Genomic DNA, 15849 nt, shown 5'->3' with positions numbered 1-15849 from the left:
ATATGCCATGAGTAAATAAAAAATGTATTCATTGTAAATTATATATATATATGTATATATATATATATATATATATATATATATATATATATATATGTATATATATGTATATATATGTACATATATGTATGTAAATATATATGTATATATATGTATGTATATATATATATGTATATATATATATATGCATATATATGTATGTATATAATATATATATATATATATATATATATATATATATATATATATATATATATATATATATATATATATATATATATATATATATATATGTATATATATAAATTTTTATACAATAATTATTTAAATCATAGATAATAATTTTATATGAAATGCAAAATTTTATAAATATATTGATATTAATAAAAAAACCTTACGTATTTATGTAAACAAATATATAAAAATGTTCTGCAACCTAGACGTTTTAGATCAATAAGTATCTATAATAAAAGAAAGCAAAAAAATGCTGCAGAGATAAAATAAAAGTTGCAATATTTTATATGAATTTTATCGTCAATTACGTCTCGGCTAGTGCACCACGACGAGCCAACTAGAAACAATGTTAGAAGCATTTGACCTATGTTGTTTTGACGTTGATACAACGTGGTGAGTTAGCTGGAATAAGTTAAGTTTAACGCATTTATAATTGGATTTTATAATTAGATTTTATTAATGAGCTTTTATTAATGAGCATTTATAATTGGATTTTATTAATGAGCAAATCAGTTAGTTTTTTAAATAGCAAGTATTTATTTAGTAAATTTATTATTGTCATTTGGGAATTGAGAACTTTGCATGAAAAATTGACATTTGTGATTGAAACAAAATATTATTTATCTAAAGGAAAATAGTTTACAAATTTTAGTTTTTTAAACAATTATTTAAACAATTTAATTTATAACCGTTTCTCAAATTTAAAAAAATAAACGCTGCTATTTTCGCTCTCTCTTCTTTTTAAATGCAGTTAAAGACAAAATTTGGAAAACTTCAATTTTGTTTACATTTGTTATAAATATTTTTTATAAAATAGTTTTTGATAAGCGTATACTAGTTTTGCTTATTTTTTGAAGATCCGAGATTCGTCAGAAAATAAACTAATTTAGATTTATACTTAAGAATCCATATAAAAGTTTGAGTATACCAAAACTTGTGCATAAACTCTCTTCGTTTTAGGTATAGCAATTTGAAAATCTGTTTGCAAATTAAACAGTGGCAAATACAGGATTTTGTAAAAAATGCTATTACCCCCACTCCTTTATTTAATTAAGATTTTGACTCAAAATAGCTTTTAAATAAAAAATTATGTTCTTTATTATTCTTCGAATAAATTGCTTTTTAAGTGATTTTTATAACTATAACTTTACACCTCATAAAATAATTGCAAAAAATCATCATTATACATTACTACGTCGAAGGTGTTATTTTTAAACGTATACAATCCCAAATGTGACATAAAACTATTTATGCATTTTGTTTTAAAGACCAATTTAAACGCTTCGGAAAATAAAAAGATTTTAAAATTAAAATAATTTAATATTCGCTTACATAGGAAAGAAGAAAATTTTAAGGTAAAGAAAAAAGGCTTTAAGTTTTTATCCAAAAAATTTTTTTTAATTATATTATATGTTATTGTTATATTGTTATGCGGCGAAAAATTATAGTTTTTAAAAACAATAATATTAATAACACGAGCAACTAATTTATATAGGGTTATGTAATGTTTTATATATAACATACTACATTGCCATATAGTGTATGAAGCAGGACATTGTTTGATTTTATAAAATACGTTATTATATTGCTTCATAAAATGCAAGAGCATTTTTCAAGTAGTATTGTAACTGGGGCTGTTCCTAAGAAGGATGGAGGGTGTTTATCATCTAGGAAAATTTTATTTAAAAATTATTCGTCAACTTTGGATCCTGTTTTCGGCAAATTTTGACCGGTATTTTATTTATTAATAACATTAATAATAATAGTTATTATTTGCATTATAAATATTTAAATTATCATTATGAATAATAATAGTTAATATGTTATGGATACGTGTTTTTAAGACTCAGTTTTTTAAAAAACAAAACATAAAACTATTTTTTGCGTCTTAACTTTAACATTACTGTCTTTCCTATAATTAATGTTTATTAAAAATTTCTTTGTTTTTATTTTTCAAAGTTTCTTAGAATACATAAAAATACATACATTGACTAATATAGCCGTAGTCACAGTGTAGTATACATAGATTGACTGACATAAATAGAGGGTTTAGGCTTCGGCAGGCATCTTTACACTAAAAGCATTTCCATCTTTATTTAAATAGGATTTGTTTAGTGGTTATTAAATAAATCTAATTTATATTAAAAGTTTCTAAGTTAAATTACAGTGGATTTTTTTGATGAAATAACCTAAATAAATGGTTATAATTTATGTACAAATAAGCGGAAACAAATATGAAAAAATTATTCAAACGCGCAAATATACAAATAATGTTTTCAGACATTTTATAGTTTTAAAGGTACATCAAGAAACACCGCTGAAGCAATTAAAATATTTGAATCTATGTATAAAAAAACGTTTTAAGTCATAAAAACTATTTTTTCGGGGAACGAGAAAAAACTTATAAATCCAAAATTATTACTTTAATAAATTCAAAAAAAAAAAAACATCTGGGTGCTATTTGACATCTTTAAATATTAGATTTGTTAAAAAATATATCAAAATTTGTGATATATATATATATATATATATATATATATATATATATATATATATATATATATATATATATATATATATATATATATATATATATATATGTGTGTGTGTGTGTTATACATAGTTAAAGTTGTCTGACTTGAAAATAGTTTTTATGACTTAAAACGTTTTTGTATACATCGATTCATTTAATAAACACAATTTTAATATTTTAAAACTTTATAAATTCAATTTTCAATTCTACCTTTTTAAACATTTAAACGTTTTAAATTTTTAAACGTTTTAAAAGTATAGTCAATTTATGAACTTTATTAGAGTCAGTTTATAAATTATTTTTTGTTGTTGTTGTAATTTGGCAAAACTTTTAGCATAATACAGCGTGCTCGCAAATTTTTTAATAAACATTCGCAGATATTTTTTTAACAACTTTTACAATATCCAGTTATTAAAAATAAATATTTAACATTATGGTATACGATAAAATAAAACTTTAGCATGTTGAATTGCTTTAAAGAACTTTTACCAAATCAGTCAAATTAATTACTTATCATAATTTTTTTTTTTTTCGCCAAAAAAATTTATTCGCCAGTTGCACAGAAGCAAAATTTCCAACTTTTAACTTTTGTTTTGTATAATTATCTATATATAATTATGTATATTTTGTATAATCCTAATTTATTCTACTTGATTTATTAATTAAAAAAAAAAGTAGAGTTTTTTTAAATACTCAAAACTTATCAAGGCCAATTTTTAGGGATGCGGAAGCTGTTGGCGGTGGCCTCCCAATCAATGTTTAGCGGCAAAATGTTCTTTCTTCCGCCTCTAGTGGCTTCCGCTTTTCTATTGGCGGCCGCAGCCAGAGTTCTTTTTTGGAGGCAAAATGTTTTGGAGGCCGACGCCAATAGAGAGGCGGAAGCCAATAGTGGCCGCCTCCAGAAGAAATTTTGGAGGCAAAGCCATTCGGAGGCCGACTCCAATGGCTTCTGCCTCCTAACTGGCTGCGGCCGTCAATTTGGGGGCGGAAATTTTTGCCTCCCGCCGGTGGATGTAATGACAAGTAATTGCTTGTTTGCTTTAAAGCAATTAAATATTAACTAGAAACAATTGTTAAACTTGACATGTCAAGTTTATATATATATATATATATATATATATATATATATATATATATATATATATATATATATATATATATATATATATATATATATATATATATATATTATATAGTTTACTATATAATACATGAATAATGTCATAATATAATATATAATGTCATTTCATGAATAAGAATTAATTAATGAAGATAACTTGAATAACGTTAACATACGAATGCAACTGCGTCATCGGGAAACAATGTATTTGTTGAAATCGAAAAAAGGCTCAATTTAAGTAATAAATACTAAAACTTAATTATATATTAAAATGCTTAAAAAAAGCTTTCACTTGTTTTCAAATAGAACGATTTTATGTTTAGTCATTTTCTTTTTTTTTCTTTTTTTTTCTTTTTTTCTTTGAGGTGCTCTGTATATGAGCTTTTTCTTTTATTACCTTAATAACAAAAAGTAAATTTAAAAAAATTTTAAATACATCCTTTTAAGAGATTTTTTCTAAAATGTTTTATTTTATAAAAAAACAAAGTTAGGGGTGGAAAGGGCACTTGTTCCCCCTGGTATCTTTGACCCTGGAAAATGCTTTAATATGCAACATCCCAACGTTATTGGGACTATACAACTGCTAAAAAATTTTAAAGCTCAACCTGTTTTGGAGGTTGTTGAAAAATTAATTGCAAGATTTTGTACCAAAAAAGCGGGCAACATCAATGCGACCATTCCCCGGGTCTTCTCCCCTAGAAACAAAACACATCTTTAACATAGAAGCTTACTAGAACTATACAAGCGTTAAAAGTTTCAGAGCTGTTGCTAGTCTGAAGGGTAGTGATAAATTAATTGCAAGATTCAGTAAGAACTGACAACGGCCAAACAACACGTGAAGTTAAATTAAACTTTGTAGTGGAACCAAATATTTTACTGGGCTTTTATATATGAGAGTATAAATAGTAAATCTCCATTTCTGCAAAGCCAAATGCAGCAAGCAACCTAAAGTCGTACTATAAATATATATAAAAACTGGCGTAGCTACAGGGAGCAAAGGGAGGAAATTTTAAATGTATATACAAAAAAAGCATGTTTAAAAAAACTACTTTTTTAAAACTTGAAAATAATGACTTTTTTTATTTTCAGCTTAAAAACAATAGTTTTTATGCATTTATTTAAGAAAAAAGTTATTTTTTTGTAAATTGATTATTATTTTTAAAGTTTTTTATCAAAATGTATCATTTACCATTGCAATTGACAAAAACAATATCTTTGATACATAAGTAAATGCTTGTAAATTGAATACTTGAAGTTAATACTTACTATGATGTCCTTTAGCATTTAAACAATTAGCTAAGCGGGTAGGCATAGAGTGTATGATCTTTCTCAAATATTTAAGAGTCATAAGATGATTCCGTACCTTTCTAATTTTTTCTTGTAAATCATCAGAAAATGAGGATCTTAGTTTCTGAAATACATTTTTAAAATGATTTCAGCATTTTCGAATAAGATTGAGGTTGCGTGAGTTACCAGGCTGGGGACCAATGATCTCAACCTCATTCTCACGTAAACAACTACTTAGAAGCTTGGCTAGGGTTCCCATTCTCCTCCTTTTCCGTAGGAGAACGCTGTGAAAACTTCAATTTTAATTAGTTCAGCGCCGCGCTCTCCTACGCAAAAAAGAGGAGAATGGGAACCCTAAGTTTGGCCCAATGAAAGGGTGCTCCATCATGCTAAAAATTGTGGTTATTTGTGATATTCATGAAAATTTTAAGTTTTTTTTTAAGTATTTGAAGAAAAATATGGCTGTTAATTGTGGTGTTAAAAGGCATAAACCATAAACCACCACTTTGATTTGCTGTAATGGCACCCCATATCATGATTTTAGGGCAATGTTTTACAGTAGAAAGCAAATACTGGGGGTCAAGGTAGGCGTCTAACGCTTGTGGAATGACCACTAAATCGTTTAATTAGTGATTTGTTGCTAAATACAACATCCTCACAATCTTCCGCTGACCAGTTCTTGTATTTTTGACAGAAGGCAATACGGTCTCTAATATTTTTTTGAGAAAGGCAAGGTTTTTTTTGTCGAAACATGGCTATTTAAGTTAAACTGTTTGCACAAATGTCTTCTAATTTTCACAACACTTGGTGCAATCTTTGGGAATATCTAAGATGAAATTACAGAAGCACTGGCAAACGGATGTGCTTTTGCATAACGATGAAGTTATCTGCTCTTTAAGTAGTCACCTATGGTCATCCAGTTCTAGCTTTGCTTATAAAATTACCAGTTTCTCGATATTGGTTTAATGTTTTTATAATGCAGCTATGTGTTACATTAAAACGTGCAACAATAGAAGTCAGGGTTAATCCTTGTTCACATAGAATAACAATCTGAGCACGATTTTTTGTTGTTAATTAATTAGTTTTTTCCATAATTATTATTTGATTTTTTGCTAAAATAACAACAACCTATGACTAAAACAAATTTAGTGGTTTATAACATAACATTTTGCATGTATATAATGATAATACTCAAAATTTTCAATGTAAAAAAGTATTTTTAAACAAATATTTCAAATTTTCTGCATTTTTTAAAATGTTCCAAACTTTTGATCGCGACTATATATATATATATATATATATATATATATATATATATATATATATATATATATATATATATATATATATATATATATATATATATATATATATATATATATATATATGTATGTATATATATATATATATATATATCAGATATATTTATAAATTATTAAAGAATCATTTAGCAACATTATTCTTATTTAAATAATGACATTTTTTTTTTTTAACGAATGCTATCGAGTCTTATCCGTAAGTGCACATTCCAAAAAGCTCTTTCCGTAAGGAACTGTTTCGCAAGTATTCTTTCGAAATGGTTTTTAACGCAAGTTTCTTTTCGTAAAGCTCTATTACGGAATTATTATTTTTTTCGTATAACGCCTTGCGGAATGTGAATTTGCGCATGTACAACTTCTGTTAGAGCAATTTTTATGACGGAAGATAAAAATGCGAAATTTTCGTAAGTCTTGTTTATCGGCGAACAACCCTAGTAAAAATACAAAAGTTAAACAAACAATAATGTTAAGAAAAATGTTAAACCTTAGTTATTCAAAAATAAAAATTTATTTGAAGATATAATCAGAGGCGCTTCTACGAATAAAATAAAGGGGAAAAAGGGGAATCTCAAAATGTACTGACTTACTCCAAAAAAAAATAAGGTTCTCAAAACTATAATTCACCTACTGAAATGAGTCAAATACCCGAATAGTTGACTATGTTACTCAAAAAACCGACCATAATATGAAAATCACCTTCTTAATGGGGGTGTCCCCCTCCCCCGTAAAATCACATCTGAGTATAATAATGGTCACTTAAACAAAATATGGTTATGTAATTGCTCTTTGCAAATTCACAACCATTGTTATGTACTTGATAATAATCATGCACTTGCTCTCTGCAAGTAAATCAAGTTTATACAATTAATTTTTGCATTATCAATTTATCATATAGTAAATTGAATAAAAAGAAAAAAAAAAATTTTTTTGCATGGTATTTTTTTTTTGTATTTTCCTAAAATATTGATAGCTTTTAAGCACATATGTTGTTTTGTTTCTTTTTTTAATCGCAGTTTTAGAATGTTGTAAAATGTATGTGTATGTGTTTTACAAATTAGATAATTTTAGAATAATAATGATCTTATTTTAGAATTTATTGAGTTGTAAAAATATAAACAGATCATCAGTATAAACTAGTTGTTTTAATGATTACTTTATATTGAAAAAAAAAATGTTTCGAAAGAAAAGATAATTTGAATGCAAATATAAATAAAAAAATAATGTACAATTTTTTTTATAGAATGAAGATTTCTATAGCTTTGTTTTTACTTAATGCGATGGTATTTAAAAAAGTGTTTGCTTGCAGTCCACCAGCAAATACTGCTAATGATTGCCTAAAAATTTGCGAACACACTATAGATTGCATTTATTTCACTTGGAATCAATTAAACCATTTCTGTTTCCTTAAGGTAATAAAGAATTTATTTTTATACATTTTGACATTACAAAATTTAATTTTTATGACACAGGTAATTTTATTACATTAAGTTTTAATATACGAACTTTTTCCAAATATTTTTTGTCATTTAAACATTAAGAACCCATTTGATCCATGCAGTTATAAAATATGGTATAAATGATAATGCGATGTTAAAACTAAATTTAATCAAAGGATTTTTTTTTGTTCATTTTTTGTCTATTTTCTGTATAAAACATAAGACATTCAGTATATATAAAGAAATTAGTAAAATACTTACCTACATTTTACGTCGGGTTTTTTTAGTAAAATAAATTCTGGCTTTACAGATAATTTTAAAGTTTTTTTCCATAAGTGCTATACATATAAAACTTATATGTGTAGCACTTTTGATTAGCTTTTAATTGTTTATTCTTGCTTTCCTCTAAACGGGTTCTTGATTGATTATTTTTGCTTTCCCGTGAATTGTGCTACTGGCTTAAATGTAAACCTTGTTTCTTTTCCTTTTAATCAACTATTAATTTCTTTGGTAAACAGCTTCATTTAAATTTTTTTAGGGAGGTGTTGGTTGGACAAAAATTCAAGTCGAAAATGCTGTAGGAGGTTATGTCGGAGGATCAATTGAAGAAGGGGTTGATTATTATGGAGGGGATTTACCTAATTGTATTTTTTAATTGTTTTATGAACGTTTTTGTGATAAATTTATGGTTCATGAAAACTGTTGTATTTACATATATAATCATATTTATCTATTGAAATTTGATTACTCGACAAGAAAAGTTTATGTGGCCTAATCGGTGTGGCACACAAGTGAAACACATAAAGTGTTTCATCTATTTCTCTAAATGCTGTAAAAATTTTAATTAAATACTTAAAAAACTAGATGTGGCTATCATATGGGTCATACATATAAAACGCATAATCTTTCTAAATTTTGAATTTTAACCACTTTTAAACTATAAAAACAGCAAGTTGTGATTCCACAGTGGAATTTTCGAGAATACTCCTTGACATCAGGCGGTTTGTACCTATTTTTTACAAAATATATATTTTTAAAGCTAACTCTCTATTCTTACTTGGTACTATAGTACTTGGCTAAAGTACTAAACCCACACAAAAAGGCTTTGAGCTTTTTGAAAAATTACTGGAAGCGAAAGCCATGCTACAAATCCCCAGAAGTAATCAATGCGTAGAGCGCGCAATCAAAGTAATGAAGGAAATCTAGGGGAGAGTGGGACACGAATTTTTTTTTCCAGGGTAATTTCAATATCTTTTTTATTTGATGTATGAACTGAACCAAACTAGTCTTAACAAATAAAGCAGTGTTTGGGGCACCGAATCCACCCCCTAAGATTGACATAATGTTTTAATAAAGTATATATTTTTTGGCTTAAGAGGAACCCTGCTACTGGGGTAAAGTGGGACAAGTAGGGACAAGTGTGCGGGAGAAGCGGGACATTTGGGGGAGATGTGGGACATTTGGGGGAGATGTGGGACTATATAAAAACGACGCCAAATCTAGTTAAATATAAATTTGAGCAAATTTTGATTTTAAAGTAAAGTTTAGTTTAAATAAAACCTGGCAGTAGAGGTTCGGAGTTTGACTCCCACCACGTCTCTTGAAGTACCACGCTCAACTTCGTTTCTCCGCGCACCGGACCTTGTTCGTAAAGGTTCGTGTTTTCGAGTTATAGGATTGAGAGAGGGTTGTAAACACAAAAAAAAATATTTAAAAATGCGTTGTCTCTTTGCCTGAAGTGGCCACCTTGGAGAGGTGAATAATAAAAAAAAAAATCAAATTATCAATGCCTTTTTCAATCAAATTTTGATTACATTTTAAGAATTAGAATTTCTTTATTAAAAAAAAGAAAAATGTTATTTTACATTTAAGATCCTAAAGTTCACTTGGAAAATTATTTCAGCTTTTGTTTTTGATGTTGCTCCAGCAAGCGGTTGAGGCAGGACTGTTTTTATATCATTAATATTCACACTACGAAAGTCATTAATTCTAGGTTTGACAAATTTAGAAGTTTCTTTATTTTGGCATTACATGAAACTGACCTCTACATCAAAATTTGTGTCTATTTCTTTCTGCACTATGTCTACATAATAAGAAATGGTGTTTTTACTACAAACCTTGCAAAGAACATAACCACAGACACTCACATTTTGAAAAACGCTAAAAGAAACAGTTTCAAATTCTTCTTCAAACTCTAGTGAGTAACAATTAACAGAAACATCATTTTTTATTTTGTTGAAATCTACATCAAGATCACTGCTCTATTTGCGTAATACTTTTTTCCCACATTTTTGGATTTTAAAAGGAAAATTTTTTACCCTTTTTTTTTGTTTAATACTTCATCTTTTGTTCTTAAAATCTCTGGTGTTGACGTGGCTATCATACACTTTCCCTTTTTACGTCCACGTCTTAAAATCTTTCGAGAAGATGCCTGCAAAATATATATCATAGTATTATTTAACTATAGAATTAAAAGAAAACCTAAACTAAGAATATTTAGTTTAAATTACCTTTAGATAACCACGATTTAGATAATCTCAGGAGAAAATACAGTAAAGTTTTCTTTTACTGCTTCATGTTGCACACCCAAACCTGAGATATCTGAAAGAAAAGCACTTGTATTAATTTCTCGCATGAGCCTTTGTTGCATGGTTCTTGAGGCACATCTCAATCTGTAACAACTGCTTCATGTTGCACGTCCAAATCTGAGATGTCTGAAGAAGTAGCAGTTGGGATTGATTTCTCACACAATTTTTTTCTTTTTTTTTCTTTCTTCAGGAGTTTTTTGCACTGTAGTAAAACCTGTCTCATCAAGATTAAAAGTTTTAAATGATGTTTCTATAGACTCTGATAAACCTTCTTGTAATTTATTAAAGAAAATATCAATAGTATACCAATTAAATGCCAATACTCTCGCAATTTAAATTGCCTCTGGTTTTCTAACAGATAGTTTTGGATTTCTTTTTAAAAATCCTGTTAACCAATCTTGACCAGCCTTTTTTTGCTCTATCCAACGATAAGGGACATTCTATTTTGTTTGCTTGAGCCATTTCAAAAGCTAGAGCTCTTACTTGAACTGATGTAAGGCTGTATAACATATCAAAAGATGGCTTTAGATAAATGCTCAGTATTTTTTTTTGTGTAACAGAGAAAATCATAAAATGTTGATAATTTGGTTAAAGATTAGTAGCTGGGTATTGACACTTTTTTATACACCTATGAAGTGCAGACTTAGAAATGCCAGCTGAATATGCTGCTTCTCTAAGGTTTATCCCATTTTCCACTTCAACTACAAAAACTTTCAAAATGTTTTCTGAAACATGTGGAGTTTCACTTTTCCTTTTATAAATTCAAGGCATGGCCTGTAATTTAAAAGAAATTAGGTTTGATAAAAAAATATTTATTTGTAATGGTATTAAGGTCACTGTTATTACTATATCTTATATCAGACTATTATGAAATAATGATTTTATTTAAGATTAAACAAACTTTTATGCATGCTTTTTGCTTTTCAAATGCTTTTAAATTATTGATGTAAAAAGAATTCTCAATTTGCTCCAAATAATAATGATGAATCGAATCAAATTTATCTTTAATGAAGATCTCTCTTTCCAAATTTTGTTTTAAATCCACTCTATAAGAATTAAAACTAATATTAAATATTTCAATTAAACGTTTTAACATTTTTATTTTGAAAACAATAAAAAAATCGTAGCTAAAATGTTCTAGAAATTTCCGCAATAAAATAACGCAAAACTGTTAAGGAGAAGTGGGACAGCGACTTTTTTCTTTGTCCCGCTTCACCCCTATGTTGGGAAGACGAAATAAAACTAAAATTACAGCCACAAAGTTAAAGCTAAAGTATAAATTTAATTACTAAATGTTAGATGATAAGTGCATTTCCCTATAAAATAGAAAATTTGGTGCAAAAACAGTCGAAAATAAATGCATACATGAGTTACTAGACTGTCAGCAAAAGTACTTTTTTGGGGTACTTTCAAAAAAAAGGGTTTTTACCGCGCGTAGGGAGAGAAAATGAAGTCTACTAAAAAGAGCACATGAAATTTATACGTTTACATTAAATAGCAGTAATTAGGCGCTGATAAATTACAGCGGGCGAAATAAAATTACAGGGGTGACCCACTTCTCCCGCGTCCCACTTCTCCCCACTCTCCCCTAATCGTCATGCAAAAATAATGACAAATTGCACCTTCTATTCCTTCTATGTAAAAAGCAAGAGCAAGAGCAAGGTCAACGGTCTGAGTCATTGTTGGATTGAAAATTTATTTTATTATATGACTATGACATTATAAATACATTTGATGTATTTAGAATGTCATAGTCATGTAATAAAATCGATGTTGTCATAAGTAATACTTATGTAAAAATCGATTTTTCAATGGCGGGTGTTTTTTAGGTAAAAGTTCATCAAACTACAGTACAGGAGCATGGGGTTGAAAAAAAGTCATAATCCTAGTATGCATGTATTTGTAAATAAAATCAATAAAAAATTGAATGAAAAAAACGCAAAAAGTATTATATTTTGCTTATTAGACTTTTTAACTTATTCTATGGCTAAGTTTACTTATATGTGTTTTTTCCATATGTAGCTCACCTAACACTTTTCTATAAATGGTAACTGGCTTTTATATACTCCCATATGAAGTGAAGTTTTTTTTTCTTTCTAGTGAAGTTTATTATTTTTCATTTTGAAACAAAGCTCTCAAATTAATATTTTTATTGTCATCTTATAAAAATTTAGTTTCAATTGTAGTGGAAAGTTAAGGCAAGATTTTAATAAAAGAAAACTTTTATTGAAACTGTAAGTATTTCAACACTGCTTTAAATCTCTTATTAAAAATACCTAAGGGAAAAGTTATTAGCCAATTTTTCCCGAATCGGGAAAAATATTTATTAATAACTTGATGACAAGTTGAATATATCGTGGACTGTAAACAACGTGTCGTAAACAACGTTTCTTAAACAACGTGTCGTAAACAACGTTTCTTAAACAACGTCTCTAACTTTTGTTTTTTATTTTAACTATTAAATTATTTTTTAACAAGAGATATTTATATTATATTTAAATATTTTCTCCATATTAACAATATTTTAAAATCAGTAACGATGTTTTGGAAACAATTAAAACAGTTCGTTCTTTTAAAAGAACGAATTTTTATTAGCAATTTTACTTAGTTACAAAATTTAACAAATTTCTGAGAAAACTAACATATTAAGCGACTGGTTAAGTACAATTGTAATATACTTTCAACTTTAAGATAACAAAGTTTACGGCATTTCAAGTGAAAAGGAAATAGTTATTGACATTATTATTCATATAGTTACACAATTTAACAAATTTGTGAGAAAACTTGCATATAGTAGCTGAATAAACACAAATATAGTAAAAAAAAATACATTTTTAACATTTAGATAACAAAGTTTACGGTGTTTCAAGTAAAACAATCTCCAGTATACACTATTTTAACTGTCATTGAAAGTATATGCTCGTGGACATTACACAAAGTTCTCCAATTACCAGCAAGTTTGATGAGAAAAAAAAACGTATTCACTATATAAATTAAATTTAAGCATGGACTTTAAACGGAATCAAATAGTTAATATTACATATAAGTAAAGATTGCACATAATACGACTACCTGAAAATGAATAAACTAGTTGTTATACATGTAATGGTATTTTAATTGAAAAATGCTTGTTAAAATGTTTCAAAGCCTAAGCAAAGCCTAAACCTTTGTATAAGTACTAAAAAATCAAACAATTTAATGTTTATTTTCACGGTTGGTGTTGTATTGTGTTGTGATTATGTTAGTGATAATATTATAATTAATTGTTGTATTATATTAATATATTAACTTGAGATCACAGTTTTGCACTTTCTTGGTAATCAAACTTTACAATATTAATGATCCTGACTTACAATTGTTTTTTTATGGTATCGGTACTTTATAATGACATGAAACAAGTATAATCTCTATTAAAAAACTTTCATTTCCACATAGAACCGAAAAGCTAGAACTGAATTTGTAAATAGAATGAATGTATGATACTGGACTATTAATGATTGGAAAAGAATATTGTCGAGTGACGAATCAAAATATAATTTAAAAAGTTTTGATGGCAACCATACGTACCATGGAGATACGTAGACCATGGAGATACGTATACGTAGAGTATTATATTAAATTATACTTATCGTGTGTGTCTATATATATATATATATATATATATATATATATATATATATATATATATATATATATATATATATATATATATATATATATATATATAAATATATATATATATATATATATATATATATATATATATATATATATATATATATATATATATATATATATATATATATATACAATCCTAAATAATATCTAAATCCGGGGCTGCATAAGTCATAAATACTTAAATAAATAATAGGAAAAGCTTTAATAAATAATTAAGTTCATCTCATTTAATTGAAAATTCCAAATTGCAAATATTCAAATACCAAAAAATATACTGGGCAATAATAAACTCTTGTTTTTGTAACAAAGATATGCTATCATAGATCAACTTTTACCACAGGTATAATTTTATAGATTGTAAGTTAGGTGGTAAGTTTATTATTTGCTTTTAAGATTTATAAGTGTCTTTGTTTCCTTTTTTAAATTCATAAAAAATACAAGTATTTAATGGTTTTGATAAAGTGCGTTAATACCCGTTTCAAACAATTTAAACAACTGCCATTTTAAAAACGGTTTACGCTTAAGGTTTTGTTGTTAGGTAACCTTAATTAGTTAAAAGTTGTTAAGTAATTAAAATATTAATTTTACATTAATGTTTTAATTAATTAACAACTTTGGTTTGTTACGAAAGTAATATGTTTTATAAATCTAGATATCTGTTGAATAAAATCTGTTGATATAAATGTTGTAAAAACACGGATATTGTATGAAGTGATACTTTATAAATCTTGTTATAAATAGCAAAACAACTGTTTAAAATGTTATATTTAATATAATTTTTACAACAGGTGCTTAAAAAGTGCTTGAAAGGACCATACGAAACGGTTTTGATTATAACGTTTTTTGATTATAGTCTATTAATCCATATCTTCTTTTAATCACTTTCTGTTTATATTGTTATTTAAAACGTAATTCAGCTTGAGCTTTTAATAAATATAAAACCTTTCTTACTTTGTTTTTGTTTTATTTTTATAGACTCTTTATTAAAGTTTAGCACATAATCAGAAAAGAAGTGTTTATTTGGATGAAACTCTTATGCAAATAAGTTCCAACTTCCTAAAGTGCGCGTTTATCCTAAGCAAAAGTGCATAACTACTTTACTATACTTTTTATCTTAAATCTTTTAGGACTCAACTTTAAGGATTAATTTTTTTTTCAAATGTACCTTAAAATGTGCGTTATATTAATACTTGGGTAACTATTAGATCATCGCTGAAGGTGACTGTTCTATCATCAGATAGGTGGCTATTATATTATCATTTTGGTGGGTATTACATCATTACTAAGGATTTGTTATTATTATAACTATTATTTATTATTATTAGAGAAAAAATTACTCCTGCTAATAGTAAATTTTTCTTACCTTAAAAAATTTTTATTTGAGTTTTTATTATTGAAATGAACATAATTTGATGTCACAATATTAGTATAATGAATAATAAATACAAATACATATGATGTATAAGGAGAAAGTGAATAATTATAGATTAAATTTTGTTTATACATACTCTAAAATATCTTAAAACGAATAAAGCTACGTAAATTATTTTAGTAAAGTACGTAGTTATTTACCCAAAATTACAGTACCCATCACTAATACAAAATCAAAATTTATGTACATTAACATGTTTCGACCATTTTTTAAATTTAGATA

General features: G+C 26.7%; 1 protein-coding gene across 2 annotated transcripts; it reads left to right on the top strand.

The window, feature by feature from the left end:
* The first annotated feature begins 1460 nt into the window (after nt 1–1460).
* On the top strand, nt 1461–8628 carry LOC136085029 (uncharacterized). 2 transcript variants are annotated; one of them, XR_010641015.1, is made up of 3 exons: nt 1461–1589; nt 7734–7902; nt 8468–8628. XR_010641015.1 is itself a non-coding variant. In XM_065806394.1 (3 exons), the coding sequence occupies exons 1-3, from the start codon at nt 1884–1886 to the stop codon at nt 8582–8584; spliced, it is 369 nt and encodes a 122-aa protein (XP_065662466.1). In that variant the 5' UTR covers nt 1869–1883; the 3' UTR covers nt 8585–8628. The 2 variants fall into 2 exon arrangements, 1 of the variants encoding a protein (XP_065662466.1); XM_065806394.1 differs by lacking the exon at nt 1461–1589 and adding an exon at nt 1869–1966.
* Nucleotides 8629–15849: the final 7221 nt, after the last annotated feature.

The sequence above is a fragment of the Hydra vulgaris genome, chromosome 09 (genome assembly GCF_038396675.1).
Source record: "Hydra vulgaris chromosome 09, alternate assembly HydraT2T_AEP".
Lineage (NCBI taxonomy): Eukaryota > Metazoa > Cnidaria > Hydrozoa > Anthoathecata > Hydridae > Hydra > Hydra vulgaris.
This window is presented reverse-complemented; position numbering and strand designations above follow the sequence as displayed.

Excerpts from the sequence above, each read along its gene's own strand:
- LOC136085029 (XM_065806394.1), top strand. The coding sequence starts at position 1,884 with ATGGAGGGTGTTTATCATCTAGGAAAATTTTATTTAAAAATTATTCGT. Across the intron at positions 1,967-7,733 it reads TTTTCGGCAAATTTTGACCG|AATGAAGATTTCTATAGCTT; the intron begins GTATTTTATTTA and ends TTTTTTTTATAG. Across the intron at positions 7,903-8,467 it reads ACCATTTCTGTTTCCTTAAG|GGAGGTGTTGGTTGGACAAA; the intron begins GTAATAAAGAAT and ends AAATTTTTTTAG.